This window comes from Vanacampus margaritifer, chromosome 2 (genome assembly GCF_051991255.1).
Source record: "Vanacampus margaritifer isolate UIUO_Vmar chromosome 2, RoL_Vmar_1.0, whole genome shotgun sequence".
NCBI classification, from domain to species: Eukaryota; Metazoa; Chordata; class Actinopteri; order Syngnathiformes; family Syngnathidae; genus Vanacampus; species Vanacampus margaritifer.
In genome coordinates this window covers 26,866,683-26,883,121 of record NC_135433.1, presented here as the reverse complement: position 1 = coordinate 26,883,121, position 16,439 = coordinate 26,866,683, and the positions used below count along the sequence as shown (strand labels likewise).

At 46.3% G+C, this 16,439-nt stretch overlaps 1 protein-coding gene across 1 annotated transcript in view; it reads left to right on the top strand.

The window, feature by feature from the left end:
- Window positions 1-258: 258 nt before the first annotated feature.
- The window catches only part of pitpnc1a (phosphatidylinositol transfer protein cytoplasmic 1a), a 64,512-nt gene continuing 48,331 nt past the window's right edge, over window positions 259-16,439 (top strand). Inside the window, exon 1 of the mRNA XM_077558480.1 lies at window positions 259-655. Coding sequence (XP_077414606.1) covers window positions 608-655 — 48 coding nt within the window. The 5' untranslated portion in view covers window positions 259-607. The remainder of the gene's footprint in view (window positions 656-16,439) is intronic.

Genomic DNA, 16,439 nt, shown 5'->3' with positions numbered 1-16,439 from the left:
ATAATCCTGTTTTGGATTCCAAAATAAGATCTAACAGACTATTTCATAAGTTGACTACTAAAACAGAAACACAGATTTAAAGACGTATGTGATTAATTCTAAAAATAAGGAAAACCGCTACTCCAACACGAGTTAAGTTGTCTTAGCTAGCATTTAAAAGCACTATGATGTTTTTTATGGCGAAAGCCCCATTGCTGTACTTCCTGTTCCGCCTCCTCACTAATTTCCACTTGACTGCGTCGCTTCAGTTCAGACTGCTCGAAGCTGCTTAGACTAACTGGGGAGTGGAGTTCTTGAAACGCGGTGTTGGCGAGTCACCGTTGGGTTCGGCTACTGTTCTGTTCATCTTCTTTTTTTTTGGGACATATTATCCTCACTTCGAAACTTCCCACTCGACTGATCCCAGGCGAGAGAGCATAAAAAAGTGAGCCTAATCAAGGTGGCATCTGTGAACTTTACAGCATCTTTGGGAGTGAGGAGGGTAAACGGGGGGGTCAAATGGCTGTCATTCCTCTCAATGAATGATTTCAACCGAAAGCCTCACTTGAAGTTCCACGAGTGAGACGGAAGTACTTGTATACGAGAAGAACATTTTGGGCTCAAGACTATGTTGATGAAGGAGTACCGCATCTGCATGCCCCTCACCGTGGAGGAGGTAAGGCACATTTATGTGGAATTAGCCACAAAAGCTTAATACATTGTTGTCTTTTAAAATTGTTATTTATATTCATTTAAAAAAAAAACACTCATGTTAAATCTTTTTCCCCCCACTGTTTGAATGAAAATTTATCCATTCCCGCAATTCAAAACAAAAAAATTACTAATGTGCTTAAAAAAACAACAACAACTATATTGTACTTTATACAAACATACGGTAAGTAAAGAGATGTAAAGAATTAAACAGCATCTTGTTTTAATGCTTCAATTCATTGTTGATTGTGCCGCTCATTCTGGTGTGCCCGCCTTGGCCATTTACTGAGAAACATGAAGTAGACGCACTTGATTCGCTTTAGTGGGTCACCTGAAATGATGTGTCCGGTCGAATTTGGCCCCTAAACCTTGAGTTTGATACATTTCACTATTGTTGCGTTTATTTGGAGATTGTGAGACCTCTGGCAGCAGGGGGCGCTGCTATCCTCTCCAAACCCTCTGTTTTGGCTTCAGGATATGAGATTAGAGGGGGATTTTGTTCAACATCAGCAGTGTTGGGATCATTTGGTTCAATATAAGGCTTTAAGTACATCTAATCATTTGGACTGACTGTTTTGTTTGGTTCACTGCACCATGGTTGCATGTCTTTTCCTGATCTGGGTTACTATTGGAATGCAGCGGTACAATGATGCTTATGAAACACATGCTCTTTTTTATCTAAAGCCTTGTAACCAAAAATCTACACAGTTGAACACGAGTTCCTATAGGATGGATAATATCAGATGTTTGTATTTTGTGCTCATGCTTGGCCTAAAAAATGACGTACATGCACATCTTAGAGTTCTCCAACCAGTTTAACATAGTGTTTTGACAACAACATGCCACAAGATGGCGCCAAAGCAGTAATTTTATATAAAATATGGCTTTGGCCTGAGCACAAAAACAACTACAGCAGTCAACTATATAGTCCACCATATAAAAATCCCTATGCTGTGTAGTGATTATGTATGGAATGGTAGGGAGTGTTTATTTCCTACGCCCGACCACAATACAGCATGACGATGATGATGATGAATTTTCACTGCCGGTGGAAAGTGAACTCCGTTTCCTCCACAAGTGTTTTATTGAGCGCAGCACTTGGCCTAAAGGTTTTAACGGTTTATGGTGCGAGGTAACCTTCCACCTTATGGAATCATTGCGTCTATAAATAAGCGTGTTGCCAGAGAGGCTCATGGTCGTTAGCTTGAAATTGCATCATTGCCATGCAGTTTGTGAGGCTATTTACTTTGTTTTATTGTCTTTGCATTGGCTTGAGTTTGAAATTGAACTCATCCATATGTTGGGCCCGCACCCTGAAGTCTATTGATCCTAATCTTGCGTGATGGTGACGTTTTAAAGCCTTAAGTGGTTTCTCCGAGTTTGATGTTTGTAATTAACGGTAGGCTACTTTATCACATCGCAAGTTTCACTCAAGTAAAAGTGGGGGATACAAATGTTCTTAGACCAGCTAAAGGCAATCACAGTTTTGTTTCTTAAAAACAAAAATGTGTGTGCATATGCTGACCTGAAATTAAACTTGAATTGCTAATCAACTACAGCTTTTGATAGGTTACTCAACTCAATTTATCCCATGTTCCAAAAACATGCATTTTAGCCTTGAAGTCTTCATAGGTTTGAATGGTTGTTTGTCTATTTGTGCCCTGTGATTGGTTGGCAACCCTAATAAGGATGTGTGGCACTGCTTTGAGTGAGTCATGGAACTTGCTGCCAAATTTAGTATAAACGAGACCAAATATCAGCAAGTAGTTTGTCTTTGAAGGACCCCGGGAGATATTCAGAATATCCAGCCTGTATTTTGCCATTTTGTTGTGTTTTGCCATAAGTGGGATGTTTCTGGGCGGAAAGTCAATGTTTACCCCTCCAGCCAATCACAGAGCAGGGGGCACATTGCTCAAGGCAGGCACAATGTTGACAAGAGTGGGGGGGTTGAGCCATGGGAGGAGTCCGTTATGAGTTGTTTGTTTACAAACACAAACGGTCAAAACTTAAGCACCTTGAAATGCTGCTTTAAATGAAAGTGGCAGGCTTCTTGCATCTTTTCAGGCATGGCTTCCTTTATGGGTAAGCTCATGATATACATTTTAACCAATTTTCATGTTTGCTTTGGGGGTTGAATTTTCAACAATGCAAGAGATGACGTTTGTGTTTTATGGCACAATTTCAAAATTTTGCAATGCTTACCCATCTGGCATGGGTTCTTGAGAATTTTTTTTTTGTGCGTTTAGGGTATGCATGATAGATATGTCTACTAAATTTCATGTTGCTAAGTCAAAATGGTTTTGAGGACTGCATTTTCCAAAATAGAAAAAAAACCTGATGTGTTTTATGGCAAGTCATCATACTTTGCCAGCTAGCACCACCCACACACAATGTCGAAAACTCAAATTATTCACAGTTTAATGTTGCTAATCTGTCTATAAATGTGAATCATGTCTCATAGTAATTGGACAAATTATTGAGAAGCAAGTATGTTTATGAAGTAACCTTGCTGAATTCTCGCGGTATTTGTGAGCTCACTAATGCTACATTTGGGGATGGTCGGAAGTCGGACTTTTCCGAGTTCAAACCAGGAAGTGGGTACGGGAACTCTCCCGTGGACTCAGAAATTCCAAGACGAAGTCGGGAAATAAAAGTAACCCAGACTTCATCGACGGACTACAATCTGACGTCACTCTACAATGGCGACCCCTTTGGAAACACAAACCGTGAATGGTAAAACACAATTTACTCGAGTATAAAACTCGATGGCTTTCTTCAATCATAAATATTCAACATAACTTCACGTAACACAACGTACGTGACAGTATGCTGCTATCTCCCTTTATGAAATTGTACGGTGAGCTACTGAATTGTATGACGTGCTTATGAAATAAGATAAAAACAATAAATGAAGCAAAATGTAAATGAGTTTTGAGGACCAAAATAAAAAACTATTCATCACTATCCGCTATTTTGGTTGTTTACTTTCGCCTCGAGCGCTTTCAGGTCGGAACTTTGAAAAAACAACTCGGATATACAGTATGCGACTTCCGACCATCCTTGAAGGCAGCATAACTCCAGAGAATACATCTGGTACCAAGCCCGCTGATTTTTACCCGTGGTTCGGACCAATCACAAAGCGGTATTGTGTTTGGGGGAGGGATATGCAGCTGTGACGAAACCAGGAAGTGCCGACGCCATGGGAAACAAACAAACCTAACATGGACGCTGCAATTAATTCTGTTCTTGCAGAAATACTCATTGTTTTCCTGTTAAATGTTGAACAGCGAGAGGCGCTTCGTGCATTTTTAGCTCGTAAAGATGTTCATGCTTCCACTCCTGACTATAACGAAAACGACATTTTCATCCGTTGCCGTGATTGGTCAAAACCAAAGTTAGGTAGACGTACACAAGATGCCTAATCGTCCAATCAGCTCGAAATATTGTACAGAATGTCCCGCCTTTCCCGAGCAAATCACCATAGAACCAGTCCCAGATTGATATTGTGGAGGACTCCCTTGAGTGAAATAATCACAATTGAGCCTAAAATGTCCGCTTCAAACCAAAATGGCCGATTTCTTGTGTCTTTTTGTGTATGGCTTCTTATGTTGTACTAGCATTAATACTGTGTTTAATTAATGAGATCGTTTTGTAGAACCAGAAGACAATAATTGTCAGTCTTCTACCATATGTTTGGTAGGGAAACATTTCCAAAAATATGTTTTCAGATACAACTAATTGAAGAAACTATTCATTATTGATTGTTGCTATATAGTTGATTAAGGAAAGGTAGTCGATTCCTTGTTTGTAAGTAATTCATTGAGTGTTTTTCTTTTCTTTTTTTAAGTGGCTGAATAAGGTTTAAAAACATAAACAGTCCATCCATTTTTCATCGGGCACATGTTGAGTCATGACTCGGACTGCGCATCACAAATCAGAGCCTTGTTGAATGGCCCCCTCTGCCAACTGTAAAGTGGTGTGCTTTGTAAAAGCAGCTGAATGCGCCTCCATCACTATCAGTCTTCAAACAGACCTCCTCCTTAATACGTTTTTTAAATGGAAGCACTGCGGGCAATCGTGAGAATGTCAACAGGCGCGAACAAATTAGGCTCATTATTATACACAATTGTGGTTGAAGTTAAGTTTAAGTTAAGTGGTTTAAGTCACTATGCTATGCATTTTCAGCATCACAATACAATCGAGTCACTTTGTATTGTGGTCGACTATGTTATGACTCATGTTGCATGTTGAACGACAGCTTGTCATGTGAGGCCAGTTTTGCTTTATTTATCGAGTGTGAGTGTGCGTGAACTTAGATATAACAAGTTTTGCTTTGAGCGAAGGTGGTTGCTTTAGTGAAAATGGCTGCGAGTGGATGTGTTAATTGATTCTAAAAATATTCGACATTCTAAAAATATTCGACAGTGACAACACTAGTTTATTGTATTCATTTTGCAATGTTGTATATCAGCAGGTGACACCCTCTTGTTGAGTAAGGTCAGTTTTGTTTTTATTTATCCTGCGAGTGTGTACATATGTAGATGCTCCACGTCTGGGCCGCGACCCAAAAGGTTGCGTTAGTGCCTCTTGCTGTGTTTTGGCTCAGCAACCTGACTAATGAGAGTTCTGCTCCCTTATTGTTCCCGCAGGAGGTCGTGTAGCTCGTGACCTGGCTCACACAAACACACACATATCAAGCACACGCAGCAGATGGATACAGTGTTGATAGGCCAGATGTCATAGGATGAGGCATTTGGGAGACGACAGGTGTGCGTCAATAAGGTACTGGATGACTTGAAGTGACTCAAGTCAGCACAATTTGCTTGTGTTTTCACATATGAGCAGTTTCAAACGCCGTGCGGCTTCCCCTGTAATTAAACAGGCGCTCATCAAAGAGCCTTTGGAGATGGTTGAGAGCTTTGATTTGATTTCCACTTTAGGCATGATCATCTCCCTTGGTGAAAAGATGAGTAAATGGGCTGTGAGTTAAGAGCAAAAGCAGAGCACTTTCAAATCAATCTTTATTTCAGATTGTTAAAAAATGGCAGTTTAGTCTATAAATCGATCCATACAGCCGTTATTGTTGACGCAAATCATTTTGGGTATGTGCACATGCACATGCACACATCTGTTCAAATCTCAGCTTGTCGTGATATAAAAGTGAGACCGAGGTAAGTCAGTTGAACTTTTTCTCCTTTTCATTTTCCCACATTACGGCTCATCAGCAAATGAAAAAAAAAAAAAAAGCATTGTAGTGGCTGCATCATGCTTTGGGACTGTTTTTCTTCTGTTTGACCTGAGGCCATAGACACCGTGGATGAAATTATCAAAAGTTTTAAAGAGCAGTCAGGCTTCTGCTAGAAAGCAAAAAAAAAAAAAATGTCAGGAAAAACCTACTAGAACATCTGAACTTTATTTGAAGTTACTTGAAGACAGTTTAAATGGCGGAGGGTGTGTGCTGACTCACATTTAATGAATTTGATTGAGTACTTGTGACTGCCATATCACAGTTATGAGGGTGTGCACACTTGTGCAAGCCCATTAAGTCAGTCATTTAGTTTTAATTCCCTTCTCAAAAAGATGACTATTTGTTTCAATTGAGTTGTACCGGTTATAGGCCACATTAATGTTGGAAAAAGTTTCTCTTGGTCTTACGTATTTTTACAGACTTAATATCTCCTCTGTAGTTAGAATAAGAGCAATTGTCTTTTTAACTATTGTGGAGTGACTTATTTGTGTTGAGACTATTTCCATTAAACTGTTTTATGATAAATCACAAATAAGCTTTTTTTTTTAAATTGTAATAGTCATAATCATGTAGTTGAAAAAGTTGTTATTTTACGAGCATCAAGATGTGATATTACAATCTATAAACATTCCAAACTGGTGTAAGTTTCTCAAACAATTAAACAAGCAATGTTTTAGAAGGAAATGTGCTGAATTACCGAGAGATGCACTTTACGGACAGAGCACGAGTACTTGCTTGCATGCAAGCATGAGGCTTGAAAAAAGCATTTTAGCATGCAACACGATCTGCCTGTAATGTATGTCTTTGTTGCTGTAATCATTAAGAGACCAAAAAACAAGTCGGCAAGATTTTACTCCAAGTAAACAGAGCCAGTGTTAGAACCCACCAGTGGTTGCTGCCAACAGCAATCAAGCAGTTTTTCAACATTACATAATTTCAATCACATCCATTTTTCATGGCCTTTGATAAAAACATTTTTTGATTTTTCTTCCTAGTCTGGCTGTTCAATCAGAACACTTTTCATTTCTCCTCTCGCATTGACAATTGACTCCTATGCTCGTTTTCTCTCTAATATTTTATTTGCTGCCCTGGCGTCCCTTCAATCCAGCAGCAGGTCCCTTCTTTTTCGGAGCAACAACAAGTCATTAATACAGTACAATTTGTCACCCGGCTGTGGAATGATTCATTTTAATGGTGTTATGTGATGCTCTCTTTTTGATGCGCTCCGTCCGATCTGTTGCGAACTTGCAAGCAGAGAACCTGTCACACGACCGTGTTATTACATATGCATTGTTTACACACGAAGCCACCCATAATTTTCTTATTTTCTGTTTTGCTGTATGTCATATATTTCAATAACTGTTGAATATTTTCTTGACCTGATCTTTTAAGTGAACTTTCAAATCATGAAAGCTGCTTCTATGAATTATTTATGAGTTTGTCAGGATGGAAGCAAAGATGAAGAAGCGGTGCCTTGAAATAAGAGTTGAATTTGTTCGGTGTCCACGCTTGTAAAATAAAACACTCATACATTGCTAAACAGTTTTTCAATTGCCACATTTTTTGCTTCAATTCAATGGGCTACTCCTCTTGATATACAGGCCTCGGCCACCTGGGGGCAGTATAATACCGACGTAGCAAAGCACACAAAGAAGAGTAATATTGTAATATTTTCTGTCTACATGTTGCTGAATCTCCGTTGCTTATAGCGTTATAACACTGTGACACAGATGCTATTGGTTTGCCCATCTATGGTGTTTTGTTTTCTTTGTTAGCATTAAGCTAAACAGACTTTACTAAGGCTCTGGTTGTTTTAAATCCCGGTACACTTTTTGTTATTGTTGTTGTTTCATGTTCTGACAGCAAACTTCATGTAGGAGCTGCCATCAAAAACCTCCTTTTTGATTAATTGTTCCCTATCCACCAAACTGCTGCTTGTTGAGGAAAAGCACTTAACATTTTTGCTCAAGAGTCAAAGAAAAAAAAATCCACTGATTGTACTGTATATTATCATTTGTATCTCAAGGCACTACTGCATCTGAACTTCTTATCTCCATAATGTGACCACTTTAGCCACCTGTGAAAGTTCCATATATGTCAGTGCTACAATAGCAACGCAAATGTCCGGGCAAATGCAAAGGGTCAAGCTATACTATTAATAGCAGAGAGCTGACGGCTAAATTTAAAGCTGGTCATTTGGTCAGGTGACGGAATCAAAAGTGGCCGAGTCACCGTGACACATGCTAAGTATTTTAACAAGAACAGCCACTTGAACCCACAACACAGTAACCATGTAGATAAAGTTGATGCTAAAAACAAGCAGAGCTGAGAAGAAAGCAAATGAAATCTGCTCAGTTTTTTGCTCATGGTAATGGCGAACCCTAAATTGATGTTTGAAAATAGCTTTAAAGATTAAATGCAAAAAAAAAAAAAGGAGCCTGTCAGCTGTGTTTGATGACGGAGACATCAAAAACATGTAGGACTGCGGCTCTCTAGGACTGAAACAGGCCTACCCCTGAACTAGAGGGACCCCACATACCACCACTTTCACAATCACCCGTCTAAATGTTTTTTCTATGGAGGACTGTTGTTGAGTCATGACAGTAGTTTGGTAGTTTGTTGCTAAAAGGGAATTCTTCAATCAAGTCATCAAGTCAATCGTGGAGTTTTGGGCTTGGCTTATCAAACTTTGCATCTATCTATCTATCTATCTATCTATCTATCTATCTATCTATCTATCTATCTATCTATCTATCTATCTATCTATCTATCTATCTATCTATCTATCTATCTATCTATCTATCTATCTATCTATCTATCTATCTATCCACCTAATCCATCCATCCATTTATTTTAGGACATTAATGGTGGGGTCTTTAGTTATGTCCGTTTGTGTTTGTAAACAACCAATTCCAAACTGACTGCTCCCATGGCTCAACCCACACTCTTCTCGTCAACATTGCGCCTGCCTTCAGCGACACGCCCCCCACTCTGTGATTGGCTGGAGGGGTAAACATAGACTTTCCGCCCACAAACGTGCCTTTCATGGCAAAACACAACAAAATGGCAAAATACAGGCTGGGTTGGTGGTTGATGACAAAATCACCACCACACATGAACAGAAGCCCAGAGGTGTTGATTGAAAAGGATTACCTGTGTATACATCCAGTGTTAAGGAAGTGTTTATTTCTGAGTGAAAACTAAAGACCTCACCTTTAACTCATTTACTGCAACACATTTTTAAATCTGAGTTAGACTAACCGTTTCAAGACCCGCAAAATATGTTCTGACAATACAAACACAGAGCCTCCCAAAAGAAAGAGTAGACTCTTCTTTCACCAAAAAAGTTTATTACTGACAAGGCGAGGCAGGGAGGACTTAGGCGCAGGGATTTGGTTAGCCTCAACGACTGCAGTTTAATAAACACAAATCACCTCTGGACTGAGGGAAAAAACGCTGAACAAAAGACGCTCCAAACTGGAGGGAAAAAACAAGGCACTCAAAAAAGGTAACAAAGGACTCTTGAAAGGCGTGAATCCTGTTGCAGACGTGGGGAGAGAGTTATGTGCAAGTTCGACCCATACCAAATGTTTGCTCTATGATGAGGGGGTTCAGTTGCTAGTTGAGCCTTTCCGCTTGACCGTTGGCCTCAGGGTGGCAGCTAGCATCTTACAAAACTCCCTCCAAAACCGGGAGACGAACTGAGGGCCCCGGTCCGACACAATGTTACGGGGGAAGCCATGGACACGAAAGACGTGGTTGATCATGATTTCGGCAGTCTTTCTGGCTGAGGGTAACTTTGACAATGCTATGAATTTTATAAGAATCGGTCAACAACGGTGAGTATTGTGGTTTTACCTTTTTGGTCGGTTGGAGGTCTTTTTCCGGGCGCAGACTGTGCAGACCTCAACGTACTCGCGTATTGCTGACTCCATGCCAGGCCACCAAAACTTCCGAGCAATGGCGAACTTGGTTCTGCAAACCCCGGGGTGACAGGAGAGACGTGAGGAGTGTGCCCAATGGATCACCTGAGGGCGCAGAGACTCAACTAGGGCGTCCGCCTTGGTGTTACGGTACCCCGGTCTGTAGGTGGGAGAAAAGGAAAAGCGGTTGGAAAAAAGCGACCATCTGGCCTGTCGTGTTGTCTTTTAGCTTTGCGTAGGTATTCCAGATTTCGATGATCAGTCCAGACCACGAAGGGTTGCTCCACTCCCTCAAGCCAGTGTCTCCACTCCTCCAAGGCCACCTTCACAGCCAAAAGTTCCCTGTCGCCGACGCTGTAGTTCTGTTCTTATTTGGAAAGCCGCCGGGACAGGAATGCACAAGGATGGACCTTACCATCCTCAGGGGATCGCTGTGACAAAACGGCTCCAATCCCGATGCTGGAAGAACTGCCCCTTGGAGTCCGGGACTCTCAGGACGTTGCTTGAGCAAACGCCATCTCAGCCTCGGGAGACCAATGGAACCGTACCTAGAGAGAGGTTAAGGCATACAATGGCGCGGCAATGGTACTAACGTTCCTAATGAACCGCCTGTAAAAATTGGCAAAACCCAGAAACTGCTGGACCTTTTTACAGGACTCAGGGGTACTGCATTAACCTTGTTGGCCTCCATTTGTACCCTTCCTGGAGCCACCACGAACTCCAGGAAGGAGATGGTGTTAACGTGAAAAAGACTCTTTTCGGCCTTGACATACAGCTTGTGGTCTAGCTGCGGAGTACTTGAGTGACATGATTCTGGTGAGTGGCTATGTCAGGTGAATATATCAGGATGTCATCTAGATATGCAGACACAAAATAGTCAATAAAGTCTTTTAGCACATCGTTAATCATGGCCTGAAAAACCGCAGGTGCATTGGTGAGACCGAAGGGCATAACCAGGTATTCATAGTGTCCACGAGGCGTGTTGAAGCCCATTTTCCACTCGTCCCCTTCCCTGATCCTGACTAGGTGGTAAGCGTTTCGAAGGTCTAGTTTGGTGAATACTTTTGCATGTTGCAGCTGATCGAACACGGTTTACATCAAGGGAAGTGGGTAACGTTTTTTTTTTACTGTGATGTCATTTAGTGGGCTGTAGTCCACGCATGGTCTTAGTGATCCGTCCTTCTTGTCAACAAAAAAAAGCCGGAGACGCGGAGGGCCGAATAAGTCCGGCCTTCAAGGATGTGTCTATATAGTCATTCAAAGCTTTGCGTTCGGGCTCCGAAACAGAGTACAATCGACCTTTGGGAATAGTGGACCCTGGGGTCTGTCATGATTTGGGTCAGCTGGTGGGCTCCACCCACCATACACACCTGCTGCCCATCATGCAATCAGACCTCAATAAAAGCCTGATGGACACAGCAAGGAGTGTCGGGTGATTATCCCGAGACGCCGCTCTCTTGACCTGACTACTCGTCTTACAAGTTTTCTCCTGCTGCCCATGTCTTACCTTTTTGCCGCCACTGTGCGTGCTTTTGAGTTTTGTTTGTGATCCGCCTGTGCGCGTGAGTTTGTGTTTGTTTTCGTCCGCCTGTGTGCGTGATTTTGAGTTTGTTTGCTATCCGCCTGTGTGCGTGAGTTTGTGTTTATTTTTGTCCGCCTGTGTGCGTGATTTTGTGTTTGCGTTTATCGCCACATTAAATCAAAGTTATCCGCATCCCTGCCGTGGCTCGCCTTCCTCACTGCATCTGGGTACGCCCTTCTCAAGCCGTGACAGAATCATCCGGCCAACTATGGACCCCGCAGATCCCAACAGCCCCCGCCAGGTCCTGGCCAGCCATGGACACTTGCTCGGCCGGCACGAGCAATACTTCCAGGATCTAAAGGAGGTGATGTCGGCACTAACTGCACAGATTGGATCGCTCACCTTAAAGATGGAGCGGAGACCGGAATCCACGGCCGCGGAAGACTCACGACCTGCCAGAGCGTCTCCTGTTTTCTCCACTTCCCAATCAGCAGGCAATCTTGTCTTCCGGGAACCCAATATTCCGCATCCCCCCCGCTACGCTGGCGAGATTGGTGGGTGTGACCAGTTCCTTCATCAGTGTAGCCTGGTCCTCGACCAACAGCCGTACACCTTCCCGGACGACGGCTCCAGAGTTGCTTTTATTATGAGCTTGCTTTCCGGCCAGGCAGCATTATGGGCGATGGCGGCCAGCAAAACCAACCCGGAGCTCCGAGCCTCAGTTCCTGCCTTCCTGTCTGAATTCCGTAATGTCTTCGACCACCCAGTAAGAGGGAAAGAAGCAGGCAGCCGCTTACTGGACCTCCAGCAAGACGGCTCCTCCGTGGCGGAATTCTCCATCTCTTTCCGGGTTTTGGCCGCCGAGAGTGGTTACTGCGACGCGGCGCTGTGCGGAATTTTCCGGCAGGGACTAAACCCGCGGATTAAGGATGAGCTGGTGGCACGGGACGAGACGTCCACGCTGGAGGAGCTCATCGGCTTGGCCATCCGGTTGGATAACCGGTTGCGGGAGCGACGGCGGGAACGGGAGGAGGAGGAGCGACGACCGGAGGCAACGGAGACGTCTGCTCAGCCGGTGTCGGCCACGTCCGCGGGGCGCTTCGTCGACGCCCCGCCTCCCAACGCTTCATGGCGACGCGCGCCTGCCAGAGATGGCGCGGAGCCTTTGCAGCTGGGAGGAGAGCGGCTCTCAGCAACGGAGCACACGGACCGGTGGAGACACCTAGCGGCCAAGTGTGGGAGGCGGCCTGAGAGACACAGGCACGTCGCACCTGTTCCAGCCTCAACCATCCCATTCCAACGTAACCCAAGGAGACTACTAGTCTCAGGAGAGATGACATGGGGGGGGGGATGTAAACGCTAGGATGACGGCTCTGGTGGATTCAGGGTCGGATGAATGCATTATTGACCCGAGGATGGTGGACATCCTGAAATGCCCGGTGGTTGAACTCAAGAGAGCCAAGGAGATGCGCGACCTCGACGGGCGCACCCTGGGTGTGATTTCACACCGAACGGAGAGCCTACAGATGCGTCTTTCGGGGAACCACGTGGAAACCGTTCAGTTCCTCATTATGCCGTCCCGGTCGGCCCCAGTTGTCCTGGGCCTGACTTGGCTGGCCAGGCATAACCCGGACATTAACTGGGCCATTCCCAGGGTGGAGAGATGGAGTTTTTTCTGTCACTCGCATTGCCTGCAGTCAGCAGTGGATGATCACCGTGGCCCAGCCAAAGCCACGTTAGAGGAGATTAACCTGGATGAGGTACCGGCAGAATACCACGACTTGCGGGAGGTGTTTAGCAAGGACCGGGCCATGTCTCTCCCTCCACATCGACCTTATGACTGCGCAATAGAACTGGTTCCTGGGGCACCGCTGCCTGGTACACGCCTATAATCAGATCGCCAAGCCGGAACGTCAAGCCCTCACGGAGTACCTCACCACGTCCCTGGCGGCCGGACTGATTCGGCCTTCCAAGTCACCGCTAGGGGCGGGGTTCTTCTTCGTGGAAAAGAAAGACAAGACCCTACGCCCGTGCATCGATTTCCGTGGTCTGAACGACATAACTATCAAGAACAAATATCCGTTGCCGCTAATGGACTCAGCGTTTGCTCCCTTACATTCAGCCACGGTATTCACCAAACTGGACCTTCGCAGTGCCTACCATCTAGTGAGGATAAGGGAGGGCGATGAGTGGAAGACAGCATTTAAAACACCTATTGGGCATTTTGAGTACTTGGTGATGCCGTTTGGCCTCTCAAACGCTCCCGCCGTGTTCCAGGGATTCATTAATGACGTCCTGCGCGACATACTCAATCATTTTTGTTTTGTTTACCTGGACGACATTTTGATTTTTTCAAGAAATCAAACCGAACATCGACAACATGTTCGGCTGGTCCTGGAACGACTGCTGGAAAACCGGCTGTATGTAAAAGCCGAAAAATGTGAGTTTCACGCCAGTTCAGTCCAATTCCTCGGCTACATTGTGGAGAAGGGTCGATTGAGAGCCGACCCAGCGAAGATCCAGGCCGTGGTCGAGTGGCCCACTCCCACATCCAGGAAACACCTACAGAGGTTCCTTGGATTCGCAAACTTCTACCGTCGATTCGTTCGCAACTACAGCTTAAAAGCGGAACCACTAACAAGACTGACATCCACCAAAATTCCGTTTGTTTGGACCCAACAGGCAGAGGCCGCATTCGTCAATTTAAAAGTATTATTTTCGCGTTCCCCGGTGTTGACACACCCCGATGAGACTCTTCCCTTTATCGTCGAGGTCGACGCTTCAGAGACAGGAGTGGGGGCAGTGTTATCCCAACGGTCACCGGAGGACCAGAGGCTACACCCATGCGCCTTCTTCTCGCGCCGGCTCAACCAGGCTGAGCGCAACTACGACGTGGGCAACCGGGAGCTGCTGGCCGTTATCCTTGCGTTGCAGGAGTGGCGGCACTGGCTGGAGGGCGCGGCGGAACCTTTCCAGATTTTTTCTGACCACAAAAACTTGGCGTACCTCCGGTCCGCCCGAAGGCTGAATCCCCGCCAGGCACGCTGGGCCCTGTTCCTAACCAGATTTAATTACACCATCACCTATCGACCAGGAGCCCGGAACACCAAGCCGGACGCCTTGTCCCGAATACACAGTCCAGCCGCCGAGGGGTCTCCACCCGAAACCATTGTCCCGGAGGACAGAGTATTGGGAGCCCTCCGGTGGGAAGTGGAGCGGAAGGTGGCGGATGCAGCGGACGACACGCAGACCCCGGTCGCGTGCCCTGAAGACAAGTTGTTCGTGCCCACACACCTTCGGCAGGAAGTGCTGCAGTGGGGGCATGCGTCGAAGGTAGCATGTCACCCTGGGGTGGGTCGCACGCTGTCCTTGGTAGCACAGAGATTTTGGTGGCCTGGGCTGCGCAAGGACGTCCAGGACTATGTCACGTCCTGCACGGTGTGTGCCCGTAATAAGTCCTCCCGCCTGAAGCCATCCGGCCAGCTCCGACCCCTGCCCATTCCCCACCGTCCTTGGTCGCATGTGGCCCTGGATTTCATTACCGGACTACCTACTTCCAACGGGCGGTCGGTAATCCTGACGGTGGTGGACCGGTTTTCAAAGATGGCCCACTTTATCGCCCTGCCCAAATTGCCCACCTCGCTACAAACGGCGGATATCCTGATAAAAGACGTTTTCAGGATCCACGGGATTCCAGCGGACCTCGTCTCCGACAGGGGGCCCCAGTTCGTGTCCCGGGTTTGGAAGGCCTTTTGCAAGTCCTTGGGGGCTACGGCTAGCCTGTCGTCGGGCTACCACCCCCAATCCAATGGGCAGACGGAGCGTGCCAACCAGGATTTGGAGGCAGCACTTCGATGTGTGTGCCATCAGCACCCTTCCTCGTGGGCGTCCCACCTCCCTTGGGTCGAATACGCCCACAACACTCTCGAGTGCTCGGCCACAGGCCTGTCCCCGTTCAACGCGGCCTGTGGCTATCAACCCCCCTTGTTTCCTTCCCAGGAGGGCGGTGTTGCCATTCCCTCAGTCCAGACCCACCTCCGCCGGGCTCGCAGGGTTTGGCAAGACACTAGGAAGGCCCTGTGCCGCACCTCGGACCGCAACAAGCGGCTCGTGGACAGGCACCGGGTTCCGGCACCGCTCTACCGACCGGGTCAGAAGGTGTGGCTCTCAACTAGGGACCTACAGTTGGCGGGGAGTTCAAGGAAGCTGGGGCCGCGGTTCATCGGCCCGTTTGAGGTCAACGCTATGGTCAACCCGGTAGCGGTCCGGCTCAACCTGCCCCCTACTCTCAAGGTACACCCAGTGTTCCACACGTCCCTGCTTAAGCCTGTCTCTGCCAGCCCCTTGTGCCCGCCGACCGCGCCCCCGCCGCCTCCCCGGGTCGTGGGGGGGCAGCCGGTGTACACAGTAAGGGACATTCTGGAATCTCGAAAGCGGGGCAGAGGGTTTCAGTATCTGGTCGATTGGGAGGGGTACGGACCCGAGGACCGCCAGTGGGTTCCCCGCTCCTGGATATTGGACCAGTCCCTCGTTCGGGATTTCCATTTAGCACACCCATCGGCGCCGGGTGGTCCGCCTAGGGGCATCGTTAAGGGGGGGGTACTGTCATGATTTGGGTCAGCTGGTGGGCTCCACCCACCATACACACCTGCTGCCCATCATGCAATCAGACCTCAATAAAAGCCTGATGGACACAGCAAGGAGTGTCGGGTGATTATCCCGAGACGCCGCTCTCTTGACCTGACTACTCGTCTTACAAGTTTTCTCCTGCTGCCCATGTCTTACCTTTTTGCCGCCACTGTGCGTGCTTTTGAGTTTTGTTTGTGATCCGCCTGTGCGCGTGAGTTTGTGTTTGTTTTCGTCCGCCTGTGTGCGTGATTTTGAGTTTGTTTGCTATCCGCCTGTGTGCGTGAGTTTGTGTTTATTTTTGTCCGCCTGTGTGCGGGATTTTGTGTTTGCGTTTATCGCCACATTAAATCAAAGTTATCCGCATCCCTGCCGTGGCTCGCCTTCCTCACTGCATCTGGGTCCGCCCTTCTCAAGCCGTGACAGGATC